The following is a 9,976-nucleotide window of genomic DNA, read 5'->3' on the forward strand; positions in this document are numbered from 1 at the left end:
AAATGGGAAGGGAGTAAATAATATACTCTTTTGAAGAGTTACAATAACTTAAAATATTTTAAGTAATATCTTTTTCCTGGAGGTTTGATGAGGAGTCCGTAAAATCCCAACGACCTCGGAGGCAGCGTGAACTAGAGGCTCGGACTCCAATGTGGAAAATAGATTTAAGCATTAAAGGTTAGGGTACACTGTACAGTGAACGCGCTATTTTAAAAGCCTTTTTTAAAAGTTGGAAGCCTGATTCTCAACGTGAATATTTAAATCTCTATTTAAGCAACAACCGGGATTGACGGGGCTGTATACTTTCCACCATGCAAGAATTTTGCAAACCCTGGTATAAGCACGACGACATTAAATCTAGGCTTCTAGAATTTTTATAACAAGATACTAAAATGTCACACCTACTGTTGTTTGAGCTATTGAATATTTCGACAACTGTTTTTGCTTCTAACTTTTTATTTGCATAAAATTATGGCAACAAATTTAAATGCAAATAGTAGAACATTATAATCTTAAAATAAAACTAACTATGTAGAAAGCAAAACTCAATCAAAACATGTTAATATGAACAAAAGTGAAAATATCGATAAATCCGATGACGTTAGATCAATTGACTAACCACCAAAATAAATGACTGGTGGATATTTTTAAATTGCGGATTTACAAATATGAAATATGTAAATAAGAGATCACTAGTATAATGTACATGGCTCACAGTTACACATAGCCTAAATCATACTTAATCATTTTTAGGTTGGGTTAATGTCTACTACAATTTAAAAGATTAAGAAATAATATGAATGTCGTCTTCTTTAAACCAGTGCCGACTTTTGGGGTTTGCACTATTATTGCAGGGTGTTCAGAAACTTTGGCTGATAAATTATGAATTAGATGTAAATATTTATAATTTTAAAAGCTAATTTTATTCAATTGTGTTTTCTCTACAATAGTGACTTGCGCATTTCTACAGGAAAACTTTGAGGAATTATTTAATTGAAAAGTTTTAAACTAGATTGACGACAATTACACATTTTTGATGGGATATAGGTATCAAGGGTACAGTTGTGAATTGCACATTGCCTTCTTTGCATGGAGGATGTCTTGACATTACGATTACATTACGGTCCCTGTATAGAAGATAATGCCATCTTTTTATCTGGAAATTTTTTATATTCTGACACTTTCCATCTTTCTCTCCAACGTTTTAAATGCGCGCAAGTAACGTAACAGTAATATTGCAATTGAAGTTAATCAACTGTTAAAATTGTACATGCCACTTAACCCTGTGGCCGAATTTAAAGAATTTGAGCGGCGGTTTAAATTTAAGCNGCTCAGTTGCAGGATGGGACATTGGGTCATACCAGTGCTTAATGCTCAGTTGCAGGATGGGACATTGGGTCATACCAGTGCTTAATGCTCAGTTGCAGGATGGGACATTGGGTCATACCAGTGCTTAATGCTCAGTTGCAGGATGGGACATTGGGTCATACCAGTGCTTAATGCTCAGTTGCAGGATGGGACATTGGGTCATACCAGTGCTTAATGCTCAGTTGCAGGATGGGACATTGGGTCATACCAGTGCTTAATGCTCAGTTGCAGGATGGGACATTGGGTCATACCAGTGCTTAATGCTCAGTTGCAGGATGGGACATTGGGTCATACCAGTGCTTAATGCTCAGTTGCAGGATGGGACATTGGGTCATACCAGTGCTTAATGCTCAGTTGCAGGATGGGACATTGGGTCATACCAGTGCTTAATGCTCAGTTGCAGGATGGGACATTGGGTCATACCAGTGCTTAATGCTCAGTTGCAGGATGGGACATTGGGTCATACCAGTGCTTAATGCTCAGTTGCAGGATGGGACATTGGGTCATACCAGTGCTTAATGCTCAGTTGCAGGATGGGACATTGGGTCATACCAGTGCTTAATGCTCAGTTGCAGGATGGGACATTGGGTCATACCAGTGCTTAATGCTCAGTTGCAGGATGGGACATTGGGTCATACCAGTGCTTAATGCTCATGCATAAAAATTTCACATATTTCACTGACTAGTTTTTGTCACAAAAGTTCGCGGATTTATATTTGTGATTATCAGGCGCGGATACAGAAGGGGGAAAAGGGGTGTCACAGATCCCTCCTTTTGGAAAAGGGGGTAAAGGTATCTTATGACCCCCCCTTTTCTAGAGACTAACTTAAAAGTTTACTGTAACTGTTTTCCAGCAGATACTTAACCAACGCTCTGTTAAGTAATTGAATATGTTGCTTTCCCATTTTATAAATTAAGTTTATTATGATTACAGAATTGTATGAAACACATTTTAGTTTTTAAAAACATTACAGTCAAAACCATAGTACGGGCATGAAATTTTGTACAAAAGGAAAATTCTATATTTCTTGGAATGTTTAAAAAATGCAATTTTTACAAATCCCTGAAATGTAAAAAATGTTTTAAAAAAACACAATACAGATGAAATATATTTTTTTTTTTGGAACTGGGTCGTTTTCCCAAATTCAAATCAAATTACAGAATATAAAAATATTTAAAATTGACTAAAGCTAAAAAACGTAGTACTAAAAAAATTTAGATGTATTAAAAAAAATTTGATCAAAGGTTGTTTATTTTTTAATGTTTTTGAACTCATTAAATTGTTTTAAACTCTAGTTTTCATGTATATTTTATTGCTACCCATATCAAAATGTTTTTAATACTTAAATTTTCGCTTAAAAATTATTTTTTTAACCTTTTTTATCTTACAAACCTAATTTGTGGGAGACTTTTTTGGATTTTATCCTCGACCTATCCTTGCTATCCTTTAATATGTCAATATTTCCTGATTGAAAAATTTTTAAGTACAGTTCTGACTAAATTGACAATATCTTTATAATATTTTAAGAGTAATTTACTATTTTGAGCACTTTAAATACTTACTCTCAATGCCTAATCCTTTAAAAAAATGCGGGGGGCTCTGCCTACCTTGCTTACAAGTTTCGCTCGCCCCCCCCCCCAAAGTGTAAAAATAAAAATAAAATAAAAAATTATTTATTTTCCCAAATTAAAGGAAGAATACCCTAAACAGCTGGGGGGGGGGGGGGGGGAGGGGTGGTTAATGATTGTTCAAAAACAGTGCTTAGGATCCAAATCCAGGAAGCCAAAATCTTGCGGATCTAATGAGTCCGGATCCTAAGAACTGCTCAAAATTATATGAATTTTTAGGATTTGTCTGAGGTTTGATTTGAGTTGGGTTGGTTCTAATGGAGTCATACTGGACACCCTGATATCCGAGAATATAACAAACACCAAGAGCAAGTATGTCATTTATTTAATGACTGGATTAATTTTATATTGAATGTTTCTATAAAGCCTATCGCTACAGGCACATCCAGATTGAAAAATAGGCTGAAAACATGAAAAAAAAAGACGGTTCAGGACATCACAGACAAACTACCGACAAAAAAAATCGATTTTAAGCATGCTTAAATGCCATATTCAAAAAATGTTAACATTTTATTCTTGTAATAAACAATTATTATTAAATTGATTAAGGCAGTTAAAAGAACATTTTTTTCAGGTCAATGGGTGCTTTTGATCTCTCCGGAGAAATATCAATTTCTAAAACTTGTTGCAAGCTATCAAGGAATCAACTCAATCTATTGATTTAATAAAGGGCATATGAATGAATAAGTGAAAATTGTCATTCGGATTTTGGAAAAGATGGAAAAAGAAAAATGATTTTAAAAAGAGGAGAGAACTGGAATGGATACTGTAAATTCAGCTCAAATTAATTTATTTGAACAAAAGAATTGATTGATTGATTGACCCAGGCGTGTGTATATTTTCTCGCAATTTGCTCTTCCCAGGTATAATTTTCGTTTCTACGCTTCGCTTGCTTTTGTCCTACTTTTGAAATTTGAAACAACATTACTTACTTATTACTTAACAGCTTCTCTCCATTTTGATGAATATGACAATACGCCATCCTGGTCTGTCCTAGGCTAGCTTCTCAGCTTTCCCCCCATGTCCGACCCATCTCTTTTAGCTCAGTTTCGTCACTACTTCTCCATGTAGATTTTTGTATGCCCTAGCTTTCTTTCCTGGTGGGTTCCATCGAATATATTTCTTGGGTTTCTCAGGTTTACCATTCTGAGCACATGATCAAGCCAGCTTAATTGTTACCAAAAAACAATATTATATATTGTCTGATCTGCGTAATTGTTGAACATCACTATCTTTTGTCATATCATATCCTTGTAATCTATGTATTGTAGTGGGGAGAAGGATAAGGAGGTTGTACCAAGATTTGTTGTGAGTCCGGACAATGGGAGAACCTTCAGAGAAGATTCTAGGTATAATTATTTTCGAAATTTACATCCGTGGTCTGAATTTTTTGGTGCCGAGACGGAAAGACTTACGATCGCTTTTTCTTTCTGTAGATTAAAACAACCTGAGAGTTTTGGAGTAGGAAAACTATGGATGTGGTTTGAAACTCCTCTGCAGGCAGAAGATCATGTTACAGATATATACCAGGAAGCATATTCGACACAACTTTAACCGGGCTAAAACCTAATCTAAAAAGAAAATTTACTGAGTAATTTTTTCTTGCTAAATGTTGGCATTCATCGAAGAAAACCCCTTATAATTTTTTATGTCGAAAAAAAATTGTTTTTTTTTTAAATGTACCCTATTTCCATAAAGTTTTTTTTTACCTGTGTCCTCTGATTAATTGAAATTAAGCTGTTGTGGGGGGGGGGATAGGACTAAGGGATGCTCCTTATATATTTAATACTTTTCATTCGAAATGTTTTAACTAAAATTATGGTTGTTGAAAAAGTTCCCCAATTGTGTGAAATAAAGTTTATTTCCACTGGACAATTATTTCTCAAGAGGGAGAACACATTAGAAACACCCTAACTTGTAATACAAGATAATTGAAGGAATAATCGAAGAATATGACAAAGTTTAGGAGAACCTTAAGATATATGTTGAAGGATACAGGTTCATAATTTTATTATCTTTTCTTTGATTTTGTTCTACCTCTTACCCAACAATTATTTATTTTCTCTAATTCAGGGGGAACAATAAATATAACAAAAATATTTTTGAGAAGACGGGGTTGATTTTTCAAGAAAATATAAAACCTTAATTCTATTCTGTATCTACTGCTAAAAAAGTAGTTTTATTGTTTTAGGCTGAAGGATAAATATGTTACTAAGAAGAAAATAGAGTTTCAGTATCTTTATCATATGGTAACTATTTATGTACCTATCGACATACAACTCTACATATATATTTATGTACCTATCTATCTAGCCCTATATCTATCTATTTTCCTGTCTACATATCTACCTATCTATGACATATGTACCTGTCTGATAAAGATTTAATTAAATTGATAAATAAAATATAAGATTTCTTCTAAAATTCATATTACATAATTTTATTACTGACGACAGATTTTCATCTTTCCATCTACCTATCTATCAATCCATCAACCCATCAATCTCTTCAGCTATCAATCTATCTAACTATCTATATATCTATATGTATCTGCAAGTATATCTATCTATCAACACATTTAAATATTTTTCTACCTTATCATGTTGGTTCCACTTAAAATTGTATTAAATGTTTCAAGATTTAAGCCGGCGCTTAATTTAAACCGGGTTTCGGCAGATTTAAACCGCCGCTCAAATTCTTTAAATTCGGCCAAGGACCTAACATCAACTTGATGTATTAGACCGGCGTGTATCCTGGTTTACTGAATCTGACGCTCAACCTGCTGGATATCAACAACCTATTGGAGAACTAGTGGAAGCAGAGGATGGAGGAGGAATACTGGATTTAAAGGTAAAGTATACAGGAGGGACAGTGCTTAGGATACGGATCCGTTGGATCCGCAATATTTTGGCTTCCTGGATCCGGATCCGCAAAAATATACGGATCCACAGATCCGGATCCAAGGGTTAAAAACTACAAAAAAAACTTATTCCTAAAACCAAAATCTGAACTTTTGATAAAAAGAGAGATTATAAAAATTTCCTCATTTCTGAATGGGTTATCGAGTTTTAGGACAAAAAATATGCGAAAAAGATAGAACAAAAATTTGAAAATAATTTGTTGTTCAAAAAATCCAGGATCCGGATCCGCATCAAAATTGAATGGATCCTAAGCACTGTACAGGGGTATATATTTTTTCTTGGAAAATCATATACTCTCCCTTTTTGCAAATCATGTTCCCATATGTTCATTTTTTTCGCTGATTTGGGAGAAAAAGATGAAAAATCTTGGGTGAAAAGTATCAAAAAGGAAGAAAAACTTGCCTTTCGACGTCCAGGTTTAGAGTAATCAAGTTGTTCTTATTTGTTGAATTTTATTTTAACGTATTTGATTGTTTTAATATTTATTCTTTGTTTGTTTACAATTGTTAAAAAGTATTATTTTTGCAATGTTAACATTGTTTTACATTGCTGGTTTGAAAATTATTCTCTAGTTGGGGAAAGGTTCTTTGAAAAAATCTTCGTTTTGTTTTTCATTGGTTTATCCGTTATAATTTGATATTTTTATGTTAAGATGCTTCATATAACTGTTATAACCCCGCTCCAACGAACCAATGCTACGGGCATCAAAATAATTGACTCCCTCAGATTCCGACGTCATATGTTTGAGCAGGTAAATGTTTTCATTTTCTTTTTTGAATTTATAAATGCTTTTTTCTTATTTTGCTCTGTAGTTTCCTTTCTCTTGATTTTTTTTGAGTTAAAAGACTCAAAAAGAGTCAAAATTAATGACTAAAGCCTAAAAAAAAAGATTTTTAACTTTTCACACATTATAGTTTATTTAGACCGATATTTTTCCTGTTTTGCACTAGGGTTTCTTTCCCTTAAGCATGCTATTGAGAAGCTATTCTGAAAATAGGAACAAAAAATTCTAAATTCAGGGGGGGGCGAATTTCAACCCGCCCCCCCCCCTGTTTCGTGGTGTACTCGGTTGTAAGGACTATTTTGAAAGATTAATTATTATTTAGAAACCCTGAGTGCCCGCCCAGGTCAGAAACGAAGACGACTAACTCAGAGTTCGAGGTAAATCCGCCAAAACATAAAATGTACATGGTACATGGTACATGGTATACATGGTATAGTTTGGACAATTAAAATTTGCAAACAATTTATTTCATCCATCTATAGAGTTTAAATAAAAAGGGATGGGAGGGGGGATATCAAATTTTGCACCCCGAAAAAATTAAGTTTTTTATATTTTTTTTCATTTTTATTTTTTAAGATCTTCCGGGAGTGTGTGCAAAAGTCCTGTTAGCATAAGCTCTCCAGTAAACTCGGAAAGAATTCAAGTAAGAAAAATTCTAAGTTCTTAAGTTCACCAATTTTATTTTTAGCAATTAGAAAAATAATGTTCAGCAATGAATATTGGATTAAACTACAACTATTATCACCCAATCCAAAATAATGTAAACTTTATAGCCAATTCATGATTTGTGAGTTTCAACTTCAGAAAAGCTAAAATTTATACCTGAAATATGAAACCATAACTCTCATATAAGTTTATTACAATTTGTTATAAGTATTCATATAGGAAACTACACATTTCATGTTCTCTGTATTAAAACTGGGGCATGAATATTTGTTAGGAAAAAAATTAGATTTTATGTCAAGTTTCTGATAACATGTGTGTAAAATCAGAGAATCTTTTTATCATTTTTTTTACTACTATTACTTCTTTTCTATCCTATGCATCCTTTCCTAAAAGAATCAGTGAAACGAAGTCTGCCAGGACCCTAAAAAGACTCTGTGCGGATAAAACAATCCCGGATTATATCGAACATTTTTAGAACGTGATGATTTCAACCCCAGTGGCAGGAAATTCAGAGATCTTAGATTTGACCGTGGAATCTCAAGGGGCAGGGGGAAAAGTGACAAAAATGGAAACAGAATCCGACTTAGAAAGTCTAAATGCATCAAGGGCAACCTCTAGAACTAATAGTCCAACTAGCCCAGAGCCACCACACCATGGCCAGCAGCCATTCGATTTCAGGACCAAAAACAGCAAATCCGCGAATTTAGTTGAGGGAAAATCTACCAAAATATCAAATCTTGTAGATTCTAGTCAGCTGACCAGTTATCCAGTTATATCTTCTAATGCTGTATTCCCTGCCTTGGACAGATTTATTATTTTATCCTCAAGTCAGATTGTGTCTTCCTCTGGCGTTATGGATCTGTCCATATCAAAATCAAGAAATCATGCTGTCAACTCAAGTTCTGTCGGCACTATTTTTGTTCCTAAACCGGTTCTACGACCTAAACCACCAACATCACTTCATGGAACAATTGTACACCATGAGGCATCAAGCCAGCGCCATCTGGGTACTAAGAATCTAGAGCGCAAGAGTATAACAGCTGTGGCCAGCAGACAAAAGATATCTTCTGAATTTGAGATATTGAAGCAACTAGAGAACCTCATAGTGATGCTCAGCTTAAATCCAGGTCTGGGGTGGTCATAAGTTATTATTTTTAAAACAAAATTTTCCCCCTGAAGTCGTTCTCTCCCCCCCTTTTTATTTTTTTTTAAAATAATTGACCTCCCGGAAAATCAGGAGATGCTGATGTTGTTGCAACTTCATTACTTCGCCTTAAAAATCTAGGAACCCGAAAAATAAATTCAAACTAAAAAATGATTCAAGATAAGAAATAACATAAGCAAGCTTGAAATTTATTAATAGTATGAAGTAGTTGATTTAATAACTTCTTGATTATCTAACACACCTACTTCTTTGGTTCAAGATATCACAGCGGCACAAGAAAAGTAGTTTGTGACTAGTTTAATTTTTTCTTTCCTATTCAAAGTTCCTACATAATACTAACTAAAATGACCCACCCCACGTGTTCTTTCTCTTGAAAATTATATTTTTCTTGGTTCAGAACCTGTTCTCTGCTCAGGATTTACCTCGGAGAAGATCAAAGATAGGATCTCCATGGTGTGCTCTCACTTGAACCGTATCAGTACCCTTTTCAAACCTGGAACAGAAAACGGAACTCAGTGTCGAGCGTTGCTGAAAAAATTTGAGGAGAACCTTTGCGCTAGTTGGTTAATAACATAAATGAACATCGTAACTAATTCATCACACCTATACATAAATCCACCATCGAGATTAAACATTATTATTATTGTCATTGATAATAGTTCAAGTTTGTACATTTGTAATTTAGATTAGTATTGCTGACAATCTAATCCATTGTCACTAAAATTTGTGATAAAAAACAAACGGCCATAATATTTATGTATTGTACACTCAAATTAAATTGGAAGTTAATTACCCGGATAATGATTTGTAGTTATAATGATAAACGGTACAGCGTGTAGATTAGATTAGATTATCCTCATATTTTTTGCCTTAATACACCTTAAGTGCATTGAGAATTGTGTATTTTATGTAGGTAAATTTTACAGTTGCACATTTTTTATGGATTTTAAATCTTTAATTAGATTTGTTGTGTGTCCCAAAAATCTCAATTTTCAAGTGCACAATCCAGTATGAACTGAAAAATTCATGCTGATAAAAGAAAATTATTTATCATACAATCTTCTGATAATCTAAATAATTGTCAACGTTATTTTTAAATCCATTTTTTTGTTTTGGATTATTATTATGAATTGTAAAAGATATATTTATAAAGTTAACTTTATATTTTAATAAAAAAAATTTTTTTTAGTTTTGAAAAAAAAATCGTTAAATATAATAATAGAATGCTAAGATTCCATCTCAGATGATCCAAAGTATAAGTTGAAAAGAATATTTGTCTTTGTCTTTTATGAACAGACAAAATCATAATAATAACTTATACTGCTGAGTTTTTATCTTCTGTACATGAAAGATTTTCATTTTACTAAATGCAGGGTGGCCAAAATGTACGGATTGTACGGATTGATTTTTTTTAACCCTAAAATTGTACGGATTGTACGGATT

The 9,976-nt window shown here is 33.5% G+C and overlaps 1 protein-coding gene across 1 annotated transcript; it reads left to right on the forward strand.

Annotated features, from left to right (window-relative positions):
* Positions 1-3,191: 3,191 nt before the first annotated feature.
* On the forward strand, positions 3,192-9,325 carry LOC111708938 (uncharacterized). Its single transcript, XM_023482452.1, has 14 exons — positions 3,192-3,309; positions 3,572-3,637; positions 3,825-3,860; positions 4,269-4,346; positions 4,434-4,530; positions 4,967-4,995; positions 5,189-5,361; positions 5,738-5,847; positions 6,571-6,652; positions 7,025-7,079; positions 7,279-7,345; positions 7,844-8,495; positions 8,606-8,653; positions 8,931-9,325. Exons 2-14 carry the CDS (start codon positions 3,576-3,578, stop codon positions 9,107-9,109), a joined length of 1,668 nt encoding a protein of 555 aa, XP_023338220.1. The 5' UTR covers positions 3,192-3,309; positions 3,572-3,575; the 3' UTR covers positions 9,110-9,325.
* The last annotated feature ends 651 nt before the right edge of the window (positions 9,326-9,976 follow it).

Source organism: Eurytemora carolleeae, unplaced genomic scaffold (genome assembly GCF_000591075.1).
Source record: "Eurytemora carolleeae unplaced genomic scaffold, Eaff_2.0 scaffold919, whole genome shotgun sequence".
NCBI classification, from domain to species: domain Eukaryota; kingdom Metazoa; phylum Arthropoda; class Copepoda; order Calanoida; family Temoridae; genus Eurytemora; species Eurytemora carolleeae.